Source organism: Babylonia areolata, chromosome 3 (assembly GCF_041734735.1).
Source record: "Babylonia areolata isolate BAREFJ2019XMU chromosome 3, ASM4173473v1, whole genome shotgun sequence".
NCBI classification, from domain to species: Eukaryota; Metazoa; Mollusca; class Gastropoda; order Neogastropoda; family Buccinidae; genus Babylonia; species Babylonia areolata.
Window position 1 is genome coordinate 64,486,606 of NC_134878.1, and position 17,896 is coordinate 64,504,501.

Below are 17,896 nucleotides of genomic sequence, written 5' to 3' on the forward strand. Positions count from 1 at the left end.
CAGACAGATTGACAGACAGAGACAGAGAGAGATCGACACACCAATTTCTGGGATCATCAAACAAATTTGCAACTGATCGAAAATGACAGGGAAAAAAATGGCAGCTCTGATAGATCTATTTTGTGAACCATTGGTGAATTGGAAGACATGAAAACATTTCACCCAATCAGAAGTGTGATGCCAAAGCACCGCGCGAAAACTCAACGACTTTTGATATCACTGCGCAGTAGACTAAACATTGTTCACTTTGGGAAAGGTGCCTGCTGCAGAGGGGTGGGCCGACGTTTTTCTTTTTCTCTTTTTTTCTGTCCGAAACCGCGGGACAATGGAAGAGGACTGGGACGCCGGTAATGAGGTAAGTGTGAACGCAGAGGATAAAGAGCGTGCAATTTTGTTTGTAGTAAGATATATTTTCCCATGAAGTGTTGGTTTGAGGTTGGACCGAAGACGACCCCCCCCCCCTCCAGTAAAGAAAAAAGGAAAATTATTGTTTGAATGTGCAATGAATATGCAGCCAGTAAGTAGAGAACTGGAAGGGAGTGAATTAGCAACAAGTTATGAAAATGAAAAGTGTAGAATAAATGCATTTTACTATTTCTTTTCGGAATGAAATGAACGAAAGTTTCATGGAAATATCTCGCAGATTGTGCATCGTGCATTGTAGTTGCAGTAGATGACCTTAAATTTGAATAACTAAAGAAAGTGCATACACAGTGAGTGTGACTGTGACATTAGAAAAAAAAAAAATTTGGTTTGTGTACCGGGGTCGGTTTTGGACAGTAGTGACAAATTTCATAATGTCGCAGACAAATCACGCATTCCCGAACTGCGAATTGCAACAAAGCGGCAAGGTCCGATATGAAGAGAAACAAAAAAGCGCTTCCAGATTATGACAAGCCCAAATCATCACGAGTAGTTTCGAGCGGACGGCGTATCATGTTTGGGATTATTTTCTGTTCTACTTGCAGCCACAGAATTTGGGTGTCAAATAGAATCAAGTTTGATTCAGTCGCAAAAATTGTCAGTGTAATTGAAACCCTTTTTTTCAGCTGATAACAGCAACAACAACAGAAATGGTTGATCAAACTTTGTGACCAAACAGTTGCCCCAATTTTCACCAATAATGCATATGTAAAGTATGCACACATCACTATGCAGTAAGCCTAACATGCTGTAAAAAATGGAATTGGGGGTTCAAGAATCATAGAGCCCCCTTAAAAAGGCAGAAAAAAGCACCCCAGTCACAGCATGTTTTGGCCTATCTTAGAGTACGCCACTACAGTCTGGGATCCCCACATGCAGCAGAACATTGACAGGTTGGAGGCTGTTCAGCCCTGTTTGTCATGAGGCGCTACCGCAACACCTCAAGCGTGTCGAACATGATCGATGAACTGCGGTGGCCCTTCCTGGAATCCAGGCGCTAGACTGCCTGTCTTTCCATGCTGTACTGCATCCAACATATCACTTTCACCATTGGCAGCATCAAGGACAAGCTCCGGCCACTGCCTGCTCGCCAGAGAAGAGGCCACAACTAGCAGCACGCTCTGCCTCAGTGCCAGACCCAGTACCAGCAGGCGTCCTTACCACGGTCAATTAGAAACTGGAATGACCTCCCCCAAGAAGTTCTAGATGCCAAGACCATTGACCGGTTTGTGTCAAGGGCCTCCAGTCTCCCATAGTAGCCCAGATTTTTTTTTCCTTTAGTGTGCATCCAACCTCCCCTCCAAGTGACAGAATAGTCAACATGATGAGTGGAAGAAGGAGAAGAACAACATTTAACCTATAAAATATTTCACAGTGGGTTGCATGTGCACATATGCAGATGATTTAGCATAGTTTACCAAGTCAATTTTAAGACAGTTAGATCTGGATCTAAAGCAGATCTGCATCTAAACTTTGTTCAGTGTCAAGATGTCAGTAAGCTGTTAGTGTAAATGATTTAACTTTTAGTTAAGAGCTGTGTTAATGTAATGTTAAAAAAACACAAAAAAAACAACTGTTTAAAACAATCTGCAATTTTAATGTGTGTGCAGGGAACTTCAAATGGTGTGGGGTAAGTGAATTTTGTGGTAAATAAGTTTTGAACGTTTGTGTGTGTAGGACAAATTGATGCAGCAATAGCCACATTTCTTCCAAACTAATTCTTTCCATTTAGTTTCGTTTGAAAGATGGAAAAGTTGTAAATTGGTTAATAACATGGAAATATTTTCTTCCCCTCTCGAATGATGTAAAGAAGGCCAAAGAGTGGAGGGGAAGAAATGTAGAGTATATATATATATCACTGTTATCAACCAAGTTTACAGCTCTTTTTTTTCTTTCCCACCTAAGCAAAGTACAGTGGAAGAAATGTGGATATTGCCAAAAAGTGTGGAAGTCTGATAGTATGTTAGAACTGCTATATGGACTTGGCCAATTGTTCAAGATCTCAGATTTTTCTCCATGTAATAGAGTGTCTATCTGTATCATATATGTCAGCAGGAACCAGTTCTGGCATAATAGCACAGACAGGACGACTTTGAGGAGAGCACCTTTAAAAAAAAAAAAAAAAAAAAAAAAAGAAAAGAAAAAAAAAGCTAGTTTCAGGGTATTTGCCAGGCTAGTCTGGGTAGCGTATTGCTCCCCAGGATTAAATTCTGACCGACACAGTCCTTTCCCATCATTTACCCCTACTTTGGGAACAGCCTCTGTTTTGTGTGAGACAGGAGGCGGTGTTTGAAGGCCTTAACTGTCTCAGCATTTACAGTTCCCTCACAGAGGCTGTTCCAGTCCCAGATAGTTCTCAGGGGGCGGGGGGGAGCTGTTTTTGTAAATTTCCGACTTGTTGAACTCGATGTCTTGAGAACTGTGAGATGACATTCTGAGACTGGGTGCCTTTTGTGTATAGTTGGTCTAATACGCCTCCTGTCTTTTATAGGAGTGATGTAATCCTCTGCTTTCACAGCAGGGAAATACCACTGACAATCTTGTAAAGGAATGTCAGGCACTGCTGTTACCTTCCTTCCTGGGAGGGATGGTAAACGTAGGTCTACAAGCATTTCAGCCATGCTTCAGGATGTCTGGAAGTGTAGTCTTGCTTGCTGCAGCAGGTTGACAGACATTGGACACCATCAATCATGTCATTGTCCTTTTGCAAGTGAAAGGCATGCATGCATCCAGGTGCGCATGGTCTGTAGAATGTGCATTTATTTTATTTTTCCAGCTTTTTGACCCAAATGTGAAGATTCTACAACTCGTAAATCAAAACAATTTTTTCTGCGTAAGATTGTTGCATACCTGTATTGGGTGCCACCTTTCTTCCCCCCCCCCCCCAACCCCTGACCTTCAGGTATATGAAAGTGGATCTTGGGAACGAAATGTAATAAACCTGTTTCACATGAGGGTATGGGGTGTAAACATTTCGCAGAAACCAAAATGGGCAGGGTGGTTAGGAATACTTTGACTGTACATTAGTGAACCATCTATGAATTTTCATTTTTTATGCCTTTTGCATGCTACCTCTTTTCACAGAAATGTTATCTTTAAACGGTGGCCATGTTAACATCAGTTGAAAAGGATACTATCAGATTAAACGAATCCTTCCAAAATTTATTTCATCTGTGCATTGGGAATGTTTTTTCTGTCTGTGTAATTATAACAGTATCAAAACCTTCCCAAATAAAGAAACTGCAAAAAATGGGAGTGGTAATTGGTAATGAATTTTGATGGGGTGGTATGATTCAGTCACTCGTGAGACATGAAAATTGTCCTCTATATTATTATTATTAGTAGTAGTATTTACTTGCTGCCCCATCTTTCATGGCATTACCCCAACAGTAATTGTCTTATTTCTTGCATGCACAGACACACTTGGACTCTGTATCAGCAAACCAGAAGGAACTACATCAGCACCTGTAAAAATGTTTATAGTCATTAGGCCACACAGCAGAAGTCCCAGAACTTATACGGAGTCAGACGGGTGCAATAGCTGAGCGGTTAAAGCGTTGGACTTTCAATCTGAGGGTCCCTGATTCGAATCTCAGTAACGGCGTTTGGTGGGTAAAGGGTGGAGATTTTTCCGATCTCCAAGGTCAACATGTGCAGACTTGCTAGTGCCTGTATCCCCTTTGTGTGTACTCAGAATATCAAATAGGCATGTCAGACTTGCTAGTGCCTGTATCCCCTTTGTGTGTACTCAGAACATCAAATAGGCATGTCAGACTTGCTAGTGCCTGTATCCCCTTTGTGTGTACTCAGAATATCAAATAGGCATGTCAGACTTGCTAGTGCCTGTATCCCCTTTGTGTGTACTCAGAACATCAAATAGGCATGTCAGACTTGCTAGTGCCTGTATCCCCTTTGTGTGTACTCAGAACATCAAATAGGCATGTCAGACTTGCTAGTGCCTGTATCCCCATTGTGTGTACTCAGAATATCAAATAGGCATGTCAGACTTGCTAGTGCCTGTATCCCCTTTGTGTGTACTCAAACAGAATATCAAATAGGCATGTCAGACTTGCTAGTGCCTGTATCCCTATTGTGTATACGCAATCAGAAGATCAAATAGGCATGTTAAATTCCTGTAATCCATGACAGCGTTCAGTGGGCTATGGAAATGAACATACCCAGCATGCACACCCACGAAAATGGAATATGGCTGCCTGCATGGTGGGGTAAAAAAAAAAAAGGTCAAACACGTAAAAGCCCACTCATGAATATGTATACTAGTGAACGTGGGAGTTGAAGCCCATGAACGAAAAAGAGATATTGAGTCACTTGAGTAGTGCCTGATTTGATTCTACATATGCAGACCATCACTCACTGTAAACACTTCTTACTGATCACACTTTGACACTGCCCTGTCAAGACGGTCACTTTGAATGTGCTGACTCCAAAGACCTTAACATGCGCTCCCAACTACGGTTAAGTGTATTAGACTTTGGTCACCTTGGCACCGGGTCATGTAAGACCACAGAATATGGGATGCAATAAATAGGGACTAATGTAGCTTTTAGTTTTATGTGTATTTTAAAATGTTATCTTTTTATGTGCATGTGGAGTTCCAGAACTAAGTGCCTGCCAATGCACTGCATGGATTCTGACTTAAGGATAAAACCCTTCTGTCTTTCTGTTTAAGGCAATCTTGGCAATCCCCTTCATGCCAGCAACACCTCCAAGTTTCTGTAATGGCTTTCTTCCTCCTGGTATACTCCAGTCTCAGTTTTAGAGATTATAACTGAAATAAACAGAAGTTGGTTTTGTGTGAATAACAAAAACATGACATGGGACATTATTATTATTTTTTTTTAAAAGAAGAAAACCAACAGTATAAATTAAGGGAACAGTCTTCACTTGAAGCCATGTATCTCAGTGCTCTGTTCACCCACATACATCTGCATATACTTTGCCCAGAAAGTAATCTAAGAAATACACTATGGAATTCCCTAGGTATTACTATTAGAATATTTGTAAAGAAAGAAGAAAGATTTAGCCACTCGCATTTAAAATTTGTATATTTTGGTAAATATGTATATTTTAGAAAGTGGTGATTAAGGCTTTGTCAGCTGAATGGTTTCTAGAGATGCCACCATTTGGAGTAAGTCGGCTGGAGTGATATAGCAGGCATTAGTCCCACTGTCCCTTGTGCTCTGATTCCTGGAACTGACTTCGTTTTGGGGTTTCACTTACACATTTATTAAAAAGAATTACAACTTTGTGTGCATGCAGTTATAAAAACTTGCAATATTGACATGGAAGCAGATGGCCATTGGGAAATCATCTAACTTGGGAAAATGTTAACTTTTGCAGGTAAAAAAAAAGAAAAGAAAAAGGAATTTGACTTGTGCATGTGAAAAAGAATGTCTAAACTTGTAAAAGGTTTATACATATTTTGGACCTGCTGAAACAGGGGTTTGAAATTGTAAAGTGGATACATGTTAGACTTGATTAAACGGGAGGGTTGAATCTGTAAAGTTGATACCTGTGTTTTGGATTTGTGGAAACAGGGGTCTGCAGTCTAAGCTGCGAGGTTTTGGTCGGGGAGGAAGCTTCCAGGAACTGAGAAGCAAAGCCCAGACCAACGGTTTTGGATACCAGAATGGCGCTGTCAAAAACGGCTTCACGAATGGCAGTCATGGAAAAGGTTCTACTGGGGCGGCAGCAGACGACTGGGATGATGCACCTGCCCCTGTCAACAAGCCGGGGCGAGGAGGGTTTGGGGCGTCTTTTGGCAAGGTCACCTCGGAGACAGATGATGGGTGGGATGATACACCTCCCGCGGCCACAGGTTTTGTGAAAGCAGTGGGTGCATTTGGCACCTCCACTGACCGCTTTGGTGGAGGTAAAGGTAAGCATTATTTAAAGGTACTGTTAGATATACAAGGACATGTTTCTAGCACTTTAGTCACTGAACAATGAAAAATTCTCAAAGCTGACGTGTAATGTGAATTTGATTATAGTTTATACTTTGTTCGTGTACCGGAGAAGTACACAAGTCATGCTAACTTTTGCTGTTCCCACAGAATGGTTGTGTAAAGCTTGAGCATTATTAAAATTGATTTGGGGTATTGTGTAAGATAACTGTTATGTACATTTCATGCAAAATCATGTTCCCTTAAAATATTTATCCTACGCTTGTGCATTGTAAAATGATTTATTTGGGGGTGTGACATTTGTATCACAAAAAAGGAAAAGCATGCTTTGTTGAAAAATGAGTCATTGTTTCAACAATATCTACTAACCAGTATTTTGGTGGTTTTGTCTTTCATTTGTGTGTAAACATTTAGGGGGAAAAAAAGATCTTTGTGTCTCCAGTATGTAATGACTGAGATATATCTAAGTCAGTTACAATGTCAGCGAGCCATTTGCATTCTGAGAAAAACTGTGGGTCAGAGTTCTGTTGAAAAGAAATGTGAGTAATGAACTTGGAAATAACTGCAAAATCTGCACCAAGATGCCTTTTATTGATACATGGGGTGCAATGTATCCTTGCATCATGACATAGTATTGTTCAAGTGTTAGGTGTTGTCCCCCAATGTTATTTCAACTTGCCCTTTTATCAGACTGGACTGACACATGCACAAATACACATCACTATTCTTTCTCTCTGACAGACACACACACTACCATGACTTTTGAATTAAAAGTCATATTCAGCAATTTTTTTCTTTCCTTTTTTTTTTAATATAAAAAAAATCATGCTATTAAGATGCAGGAATGATGATATACTGGAAAAATTGAAAAATTTAGTGTAATAATTCATGATTTGTAAATAAATGTGAAACCACTGCCATAAAATATATCTGCTGATTAATTTCATTTGAACAAACAGCAGCTTAACATACTGAACATTAATTCCATCATGAAAATTAAAAAAATCATCGCTTGTGTGGCAGTATGGGGTATTCCAGTGATCGAGCACTTAAGTGCACTCATTTATAAAAAATACCCCCTCGTACATGTTTATTGATGATACAATCAACAGTGTGGTAGTAACATCAAACGAACTCGAACTCAAAAGTTTCCCAATAATGTTCCGGAACTGACCAAGATTGTTGTTGAAGTTTGGCTCAGCTGCAACTGCCATTTCGGCATCCGAATGATGCACAGCCGCTCTTTTGACTCAGAGCTTGTCTGCACCAGTAATACCAAGCGGTAGTTTTGTATACCATTTGAAAGAAAATTAAGAGCTTCCCTGTTATATCCGTAATTACTATTGTATTTATTACCAATTTTAAGTTTAAAGTTGAGCAAAAATAATTTTTTTTACATGCTATATTTGCAATCTGCAATTTTGCAAGCTGAATGAATATTCACTGGAAAGATGAGGTTCAGACAAACACAGCTATACTAAAAATAGCTCTGTAAACCAGCAGCCGTGGCAATGTGGTAAGTGTTGCGGACTGATGGCTTCGAATTCCAGCAGAGGTGGGTTTTTCAGCCCGTGGCCGGCTCCTACCCAGAATTGAGTGTGCTGTGGGCTTAAATAGGGAGACTGAGACCATGCAGTTGAGTGTCATCCACTTCAAGGATGCTTCTTTGGGTGTGTTGCTCTAATTGCCTGACCAACACTGAAAGTGTCTATCTCTCGGGCCTGGTTAACGCCGGGATATCATTATGACAGGAAGTGTAGAGTACAGCCTTGTCACGCAGTCCCAAACCAAAATGGACCTCCATAGCAACATTGTCATTGTCATCCTCCTCCATCATCATCAATATAAATAAAAGTCTCAGAGTCTGTGGCCTTTAATGCCCTGCTCCCATGGTGACCTCAGTTTCGATACCCCTCCATTTCTGTGCTTGGGGTGAGTCCTGTCAATGTGTTCAGTGTCGGCAGATTCATGGGGGGGGCTGTTGTTTGAGGGACGTGGTGGCGGTCTCCACTCTGGGAGGGATGCACACTCAGTCTGGCTCCGCGACTAAGCCATTATTGTCATTAGTAGGGAGCTTAGTAGGTGGTGTTCTAAGTACGTTGAATCAGAACAGGCACCACTGAACACCACCGAAGTGACTCAGCAGCAGTGCAGTGTCTCCTCTGGTGTGTGGCCTCCTGGCGACCTAACATCGATGGTTCCCTGTGGACTGCCGACGCTGGAACTGTGACGGACGAACCGGGGTGTGGCCGTGTATGGGGGAATCTAAATGAGTGGCGTGGGAGTGATGCCACAGTGATGGGGCAGAAAAAAAAAAAAGCTCAGTAGATTAAATGGCACAGGCAAGCCAAGCAAAGAAGAGATGCGAAAACCAGTTGACACGATCTGTGTCAGAGCAGTCAGCCATGGCTTGCAAGAAGCCTTTCAGCTACCCACGATTTTTACTCCTTTTATTCAACCAAGACAAAATACAGATAAAAAACAAAAACTGAATTGGAAAGAGGAGAAAGTGAACTTTATTTCTGTTTAAAACATATCTTTATTTCTTAATCATCACTTAAGTTACAGGCTTGGGGAAACTGGGCAAAATTGGCATTTTAGTTTTAGCTTCAGCCGGTACCTGCTTAATGGAAAATAGAGAGGATTAAAAGGATGATGTACAGTGTCAGGGTGACTAATATTTGACCTGAGGTTTGCCTGATTTAAAAAAAAAAAAATTCACACATTAAAGTGTCTGCATTTTTATATAGCTTTTGTGGAAGGGTAATGGGAGAACCTGAAGTCTAATCTTAAGAATGTATTTTATTTTGTGCAGGTAATGCCTGCTTCAGATGCGGCGAGTCGGGTCATATGAGCAGGGAGTGCCCTCAAGGTGGAGGCAGTGGTAGTAGTGGAGGTGGACGGGGTTGTCGTAAGTGTGGGGAAGAGGGACACTTTGCCCGTGAGTGCCCCGGTGGAGGAGGAGGGGGTGGGGGGAGCAGATCGTGCCACAAGTGTGGGGAGGAGGGGCACTTTGCTCGTGAGTGCCCCTCTGGGGGCAGCAGCAGGGCCTGTCACAAGTGCGGAGGGGAGGGGCACTTTGCCCGTGAGTGTCCGTCAGAAGGGGGCAAGCCCAATGGCTGTCGCAAGTGCGGTGACGAAGGCCATTTTGCCCGCGAGTGTCCCAATGAGGAGGGGAGCGGTGGGTTTGGTTCCAGTTTTAGTGGTCTTGCCAAGATCGGAGGGGGTTTTGAGAAAACAAATGGGGGCAGAGCCAGCAGCGGCTCTGGCTGTCGGAGGTGTGGGGAGGATGGCCACTTTGCCAGAGAGTGCCCCAACAAGGACGGAGGTAAGCATGTGACTGACATAGACTATACCTTGCATAATGGTGGTGTGGGTGTTAGAAAAGGAGTGTTGCATAGAAATTTTTAGTTTCATCTGTGTAAAAATTATGCTGCTGTGTGTGTGCATGGCCTGTCCATGGTGAGCTTGTAACATTGACATTTTCTTCAGCCTTCATTTGTGGCAAAGAAATAGAGGGATTTGTTCTGCAACCATAAATGGCAAGAAAACTTTGATGGTAGTTGGTTAAATCTTAACCCTTTCATCGCCAGTCAGTTTTAGAGTGCAAAATTTCCTTGTGCTACAATCACAGAAAAGACAGTGTCTACTCTAAGAATAGCTGTGATGTGTGGAAAATTGGGCCACTCCTACCACTGAAAAATTAAGAGCATTAGGTTGATAGACAACAGACCCATGATCTGGTCGCATTTCAGTGGCATGGGTGCTCTACACTGGCTGGTGAAAGGGTTAACAACTATTGTATTCATGAAGTGGTTTGGGTTTGAAAGTGAAATCAAGCCTCGAACATGGGACTTGCAAGTTGCTCTAAACAAAAATGTGTAAGATGAAAGGTATGATATGAATCTAAAGAGTTGGTTTTTGCATTTCATTATGTTGTATGTACCAAGAAAACTAATTTCAGATTAGTGGGCTGTGTAATAGTTACAGTATTATTACCTTCAGTTTTTAAGTGATTTTGAATAGTAATTTTCTTGTGAAATTAAACGAAATTTTAGTTCTGTTACCTTATGAGCTCTATTTTGTTTGAACATATTTTCAAAATGGAATTTGTGATTTGTAATAGTTTGTTGCTAATGACTCTGAATTTAATGTGATCAGTTGACATTGTGGATGGGGAAGGTGCCACCTTCTGTAACTTCTGTGCTGGCCAGCTGTTGTGAACAGTTCTAATCAACAATGAATAGTTTTAAGCATAATTTGATTCACAACAGATAAGACATGAGACGCAATTTGTTGCTTTAAAAAAAAAAAAAAAAGAAGAGCAGGAGAGAGAGAGGTGCTGCTGCCTGATTTATGGCTGTAGAGCACTGTTTGTGATGAAATTAGTCCTCTTCAATGAAAAGTAAGTGTTTTGAGTGGGTTTTTTTTATCCTGACAGATTGGTGATTTCAGCTTTGAGGGATGTGTACTGTTCTGTTGATGGGGCAGTGATGTAGCCCTTTGTGGTTGGCAGGGCAGTAAGCAACAAAGACTTATGACGGGGCCATGAAGCAGTTGAGTGTAGTTGCCTTTGGTGGTTCAGTTGATTGATGGCTGTGTCCAGGTGGTAAAGGAAGCGGGTGCCACAGGTGTGGGGAGGAGGGACATTTTGCCCGGGAATGTCCGAAGGCAGCTGTTGATGGTAAGTTGGCCTTTGGTTGTTGCTTGCTTGCCAACTGGACTCTCTGACTTACATTGAAAAACTTGGTTGTGCCTGTTGTGTGCGCGTGTGTGTGTGTGTGCGTGTGTGTGCGCATCTGCCAAAGGTAAACTTTTAGCATTCATTTTATCTGGAAATGCATTGTCAACACCAGATTTGGCCCAGTAATAGAAACACTTCCTTCCACACATTGACAGTGAATTACCAGGAAGGGCATTTGAAGCAATAAAACATTTGAAACCATTATACTGCTATTTTCCCCCCACGAAATGTCTTTTTTTTCTTAGAATTTGACACATTGATCAGTAGCAGTTATTTTATCGTTCAGTTAAGATAACTTGTTCTGCTTTGCACGGGAGTTACTATTATGCTAGGCATAGAAAGGCTGTTTTCCACAAAGTGTGAAGGTCTTACAAATTCACATAGCCTAAGAGAAGGTTTTGTTGGTTATAGCTTGCTAACAACCAGGTATGGGCATACTCTATGAGCTTCATTTCTGTGTCTTTGTTTATGCAGGTGAGAAGCCAAGAGAGCTTTACATCCCGCCAGAAGTGGATGAGTCGATGTTGTTCAAGATGAGCATCCACCAGGGCATCAACTTTGACAAGTACGACAACATTGAGGTGCTGGTGACGGGCAACAACCGCGTCACGCCCATCAGCAGCTTTGAGGAGGCGGGGCTGTTGCCGACGTTCCTGAAGAATGTGAAGCAGTCTGGGTACACCAAGCCCACCCCCATCCAGAAACACGCCATCCCTGCTGTCCTGGCCGGCCGAGACCTGATGGGCTGTGCTCAGACTGGCTCTGGCAAAACGGTAAGTGGGCTGGGCTGTGTGAAGGATGGGGAGGTATTGCCTTTTTGTATATGAGTTTTCTGCGGTGGTTTGCAATCTGATGATTTTAGGTATTGATTTAAGGCTTCTGTTTTTGAATATTTGTGTTGCATTCTTTTTTTTTTTCAAGACAGTTTGAAAATGAAGAAACCAACTAGTATGTTTTTCTTGTGCGAGTCTCGCATAGTTATGAAATTGCAGGTATATGCTTAGTGCTCGGTGTTAACTTTTTGAAGGAGGGTGATTGAGACCCTTCTCAAAAAAATTTTTGACCTCTGTCTAAAATGGGATGATTCCAGTTTGTTTTATGAGTTGTACGCATGAGCATGAATAACCATGATTAGTGGTAAGTATGATCTATGGAGATGGGAAAATCTGTATATGAATAATTTGTTGGGTGGGAGTAGTAGCATCAGTGCTTGGGGCTTCACTCGAACCCTTGAGTGCATATGTCACTTTTGTAGTATTGGTGATTGCATGCTCATTTATTTTATTCCACAATTGAACAGACCAACTAATCCTGTTTTCTTTGGAATTTGTGCCATTCAGTTAATGTTTACCTGTAATTCTACTGACTCAAAAAAAAAAAAAAAAAAGGTTGTTACCATAAAAATTGGGTTATTGAACACATCGTTACATAAGCTGCATCCCCTAAATTAGGAAAACATTGGGAATTTATTCACGCATAAGCCACAGTGGTTTATAAGCTGCAAATGTCACTCACACACACACACACACACACACACACACACACATACACACACCAAAGGCCAGTTCAGTCATCTTCAGTGTGAAAGCTGCATCCTAAGCACTGCGTTGTTTTCAGCTTGATGGAAGTTGTCTGAGTGATAGCGATCAACTAAATGTTTCGTGTGCATACAGGCCATGTGTAAATTTGGAGGAGAAAAAAAAAGTGTGAACAGTTAACACAAGCACAGTTTTATAGTGAGTTTTTAATTCATGAAGTCAAAACCAGTTTTGAAACCTAATGTGAATTCAAAAATAGACTGGAGACTGACAGCAACACTTATGTGACATGAACGTGTCATCGGGGAAAATGCGCAACATCGGAAAACTGTACAAATAAGCCACGTTATATTAGCCGTAGGGCTCATAGTTCAGGGGGAATGTTGCTAATGGTCGGAATTTTATGTAAACCTGAGATTTTTTCATTTTAACATGTATGAGTCTGCAGTCAGAAATATGGCAGAATTTTGATGTAAAATCTACGCTAATATTCATACATGTGTGTGAGTGTAATGCCTGACAATGAATCGGGAAATGAGTGCTTTCAGCGAGCTCTGAATTGGTTCTACTGAGGTAGAATGTGCAAATGACTGTGAAGCGCTTAGAGCTTGATCTCAGACTAAAGATGAGCGCTTTATTCTTTTTCGTTTGCGGGCTGCAACTTCCACTTTCATTCGTATGTACTTGAGTGGGCTTTTATGTGTATGACCATTTTTTACCTGTCATGTAGGCAGCCATACTCTGTTTTTGGGGGTGTGCATGCTGGGTTTTCGGGGGGGTGCATGCTGGGTATATTGTTTCCATAACCCACCGAACGCTGTCATAGATAACAGGATCTTTAATATGCGTATTTGATCTGCTTGCTTAAACACACAAAGGGGGTTCAGACAAGCAGGTCTGCACATGTTGACCAGGACGATCAGAAAAATCTCCACCCTTTACCCACCAGGAGCCGTTACCGAGATTTGAACCCAGGACGCTTGGATTGAAAGTCTAACGCTTTAACCATTTGGCTATTGTGCCCGTCTGGCACTATATAGATAGCCATATCAATCAGTAATGAAGTATTGTGTGCTAGTCATATCAGTCAGTAATGAAGTATTGTGTGCTAGCCATATCAATCAGTAATGAAGTATTGTAATGAAGTATTGTGTGCTAGCCATATCAGTCAGTAATGAAGTATTGTAATGAAGTATTGTGTGCTAGCCATATCAATCAGTAATGAAGTATTGTGTGCTAGCCATATCAATCAGTAATGAAGTATTGTGTGCTAGCCATATCAGTCAGTAATGAAGTATTGTAATGAAGTATTGTGTGCTAGCCATATCAACCAGTAATGAAGTATTGTGTGCTAGCCATATCAATCAGTAATGAAGTATTGTGTGCTAGCCATATCAATCAGTAATGAAGTATTGTGTGCTAGCCATATCAGTCAGTAATGAAGTATTGTAATGAAGCATTGTGTGCTAGCCATATCAGTCAGTAATGAAGTATTGTAATGAAGTATTGTGTGCTAGCCATATCAGTAATGAAGTATTGTGTGCTAGCCATATCAATCAGTAATGAAGCATTGTGTGCTAGCCATATCAATCAGTAATGAAGTATTGTGTGCTAGCCATATCAGTCAGTAATGAAGTATTGTAATGAAGCATTGTGTGCTAGCCATATCAGTCAGTAATGAAGTATTGTAATGAAGTATTGTGTGCTAGCCATATCAGTAATGAAGTATTGTGTGCTAGCCATATCAATCAGTAATGAAGTATTGTGTGCTAGCCGTATCAATCAGTAATGAAGTATTGTGTGCTAGCCATATCAGTCAGTAATGAAGTATTGTGTGCTAGCCATATCAATCAGTAATGAAGTATTGTGTGCTAGCCATATCAATCAGTAATGAAGTATTGTAATGAAGTATTGTGTGCTAGCCATATCAATCAGTAATGAAGTATTGTAATGAAGTATTGTGTGCTAGCCATATCAGTCAGTAGTGAAGTATTGTGTGCTAGCCATATCAACCAGTAATGAAGTATTGTGTGCTAGCCATATCAATCAGTAATGAAGTATTGTGTGCTAGCCATATCAGTCAGTAATGAAGTATTGTAATGAAGTATTGTGTGCTAGCCATATCAACCAGTAATGAAGTATTGTAATGAAGTATTGTGTGCTAGCCATATCAACCAGTAATGAAGTATTGTGTGCTAGCCATATCAGTCAGTAATGAAGTATTGTAATGAAGTATTGTGTGCTAGCCATATCAACCAGTAATGAAGTATTGTGTGCTAGCCATATCAGTCAGTAATGAAGTATTGTGTGCTAGCCATATCAATCAGTAATGAAGTATTGTGTGCTAGCCATATCAGTCAGTAATGAAGTATTGTGTGCTAGCCATATCAATCAGTAATGAAGTGTTGTGTGCTAGCCATATCAACCAGTAATGAAGTATTGTGTGCTAGCCATATCAATCAGTAATGAAGTATTGTGTGCTAGCCATATCAATCAGTAATGAAGTATTGTGTGCTAGCCATATCAATCAGTAATGAAGTATTGTGTGCTTTCAGGCAGCCTTCCTGCTGCCGGTGCTGACGGCCATGGTGACGCGGGGACTGGAATCGAGCGAGTACAGCCAGCAGAAAGAGCCGCAGGCAGTGGTTGTGGCGCCCACACGGGAGCTGGCCAGTCAGATCTACGTGGAGGCCCTCAAGTTCTCCAACGGCACCAGCGTGGAGCCAGCTGTGGTGTATGGCGGCACGGACAAGAGGTACCAGAGGTCCCGCATCATGAAGGGAGCAAACCTGGTGGTGGGAACACCTGGCCGTCTGCTAGACTTCATTGGGGAAAACACTGTGAGTGGTTATGTTGTTGTATGATTTAGAGGTTAATGACCTATTGGCAGAAAGTCCTTGAGGTCTAGTTGTGCAGGTCTTGGTTGGTTGTTGGTGTTAGTTTTTATACCTGGCTGCAAGCCTGCCTTTCTGCAAGAGTATTTGTGTATAAATCCATGTCCTTGTGGAGATGCCGGGGGCTCTTTCAGTGTAAATTGTACACCAACCTTCTGGAAAAGCTGTCCTAGAAATTTCGTTTTTTTCTGGGTTTTATTTTCTGGGTTTTTTCTCCTCTTTGTCTCTTTCTGCTTTTTTCCATTTTCCTGTATTTTTTGTGTGAAGACTTAGATCATTTCTGTCTTTTTTCTTGGACTTGATAAATGTGTGTTCTTACTTTGTATTCTTTTTTGTCTCTGGGATATATGTAATTGTTGGATAATTTGGGTTTTGTGGAGCTGTTAGGGTTTAAGTTGTTTTATTTTTTTAAACCACTGCCGAAAAAGTTGCAGAAGAGTTAATGCCAGAGGCATATGTCAGTATGTATGAAAAGATAATTTTCATTCTCATCAAATTACTCAACTTTAGTTTGACCCAGATATAAAGTGCAGTGTATAGATGTGGAATAAGCAGTCCTCAGAACGGTCTCAGCACTGTGTGTTGTTACTGTCCATTATGCTGTCTGACATGTAGGTAGCAACAAAGAGCCACCACTCTTGTCCATTTTGGGTCAGTCTCTGAAAGGCACTCCAGGTGTGCTTCAGGGTGGTGGTCTCCTTGGAGGAAGGTGGCAGAATGGTCAAGACACTCAGCTGCCAATGTAGAGAGTCTGTGAGGGTGTGGGTTCGAATCCCGCTCTCGTCCTTTCTCCTAAGTTTGACTGGAAAATCAAACTAAGCGGCTAGTGTTTTGGATGAGACGAAAAAGAACCCATGGCAACAAAAGTGTTGTCATCTGGCAAAATTATGTAAAAAGAAATCCACTCTAATAGGTATGCAAATATACAAGCATGCACTGCGCTTGTTAGGTTATGCTGTTGTGAGGCATCTGTGTCTAGTAGATGTGGTGCAGCCTATATGGGTTTGTCTGAATGCAGTGACACCTTGAGAAAGTGAAACTCTCCTTGGACTGTTCTGCAGCCAGGTGTTTTGGCTTTGCTCTCTTGTGCCTTCCTTGTGGTGTCCATTAACTCACTCGCTGCCATTGTCCGCATATGCGGATGTCGTCGGACAAAGCGTTGGATGCCAATGTCCGCATATGCGGATTTGGATTTTGAAAAGTCGCGCTGTTGGAGTGACGTGTCGGATACGAAACTCCAAAGCAGAACTGATTCTTAAGTTATCTCTGGCCAGCTTTTCATTCACACACACTGCGTGCGTTTAGTGACACGTTCGTTAGCAGACAATAACGAAGCATACCCTCAGTCAGCTCTGCAAGTTGTTTGACAAGATAGCGTCGCGTCGAAGTGTTCAACACGGTAGGAGAGGTCAAACGCAACACAGCGTTGAAGCTACTTTGGAAATGATCCAAACTGAAGGCTCCGATGTTGAAGGAGATAATGTTGATTCGTCGGACAGTGATTTTGAACCATATCCCGATGAACTAGATTTAGATTCGGCCACTGAAGAGGGTGTTTACATTGGAGAGGAAAGCGAGTCCTGACCATGTGCCAGCTGACCGACACTGACAACAAAATCACTGAGGAAACGGATGACTTTGCTGGTGTTTTTGCCAGTGATTGGGACTGAAAATGGTGAGTGTGTATGTATATTATATATATATATATATATGTGTGTGTGTGTGTGTGTGTGTGTGTGTGTGTGTGTGATATTGCATGCATGTTTACTTATTTTCTGTTTTACAATAACATGGAGTTTATTTGTAGAACAAGGCGCTATAGAAATGACAGTAATAGTACAAATACTGATGATACTGTCATTATTGTTTGTAATATTGTTAAAAAAAAATCTAAGGTGGTTTTCTTTGACTACATGTAGAAAACTTACCACATTATGCTTCCATTCACATAAATATTTAGAATAAACAAGGGAATAAGCAAACAAATAATTTAAACAAGAAGAAGAAAGAGTCAGACCTGCATGATCATTTGTGTGTGTGTGTGTGGTTGCAGGTCATGTTGCTGTGCTGAAGTGGCAGGACAAAAAGCCAGTTCATGTGCTGACAACAGTCATGCTGCCAACTACCATGGTCAGTGTCACAACATGACACTGTCCTGAAAGAAGCCAGCTGCAGTACAAGACTACATCACCAACATGGCTGGGTCAAGTGCAAGGTCTGTGATGACCTGTTCAAGCGCCGCAACACACCAAGACACCAAACTGCCAAACTGGTGTCCAAAATGTGGAGTTCTACTGTGTGTGAAGCTGTGCCCAGGACTCCAATCACCTGCCATGAGCTTTTTCATTCCAGACAAGACTATTGTCAGTTTTT

At 41.5% G+C, this 17,896-nt stretch overlaps 1 protein-coding gene across 1 annotated transcript in view; it reads left to right on the forward strand.

Moving 5' to 3' along the window:
- Positions 1–246: 246 nt before the first annotated feature.
- LOC143280200 (ATP-dependent RNA helicase DDX4-like) overlaps positions 247–17,896 on the forward strand; it is a 33,513-nt gene continuing 15,863 nt past the window's right edge. Inside the window, exons 1-7 of the mRNA XM_076584815.1 lie at positions 247–355; positions 2,034–2,053; positions 5,982–6,322; positions 9,163–9,675; positions 10,954–11,031; positions 11,566–11,864; positions 15,185–15,469. Coding sequence (XP_076440930.1) covers positions 326–355; positions 2,034–2,053; positions 5,982–6,322; positions 9,163–9,675; positions 10,954–11,031; positions 11,566–11,864; positions 15,185–15,469 — 1,566 coding nt within the window. The 5' untranslated portion in view covers positions 247–325. The remainder of the gene's footprint in view (positions 356–2,033; positions 2,054–5,981; positions 6,323–9,162; positions 9,676–10,953; positions 11,032–11,565; positions 11,865–15,184; positions 15,470–17,896) is intronic.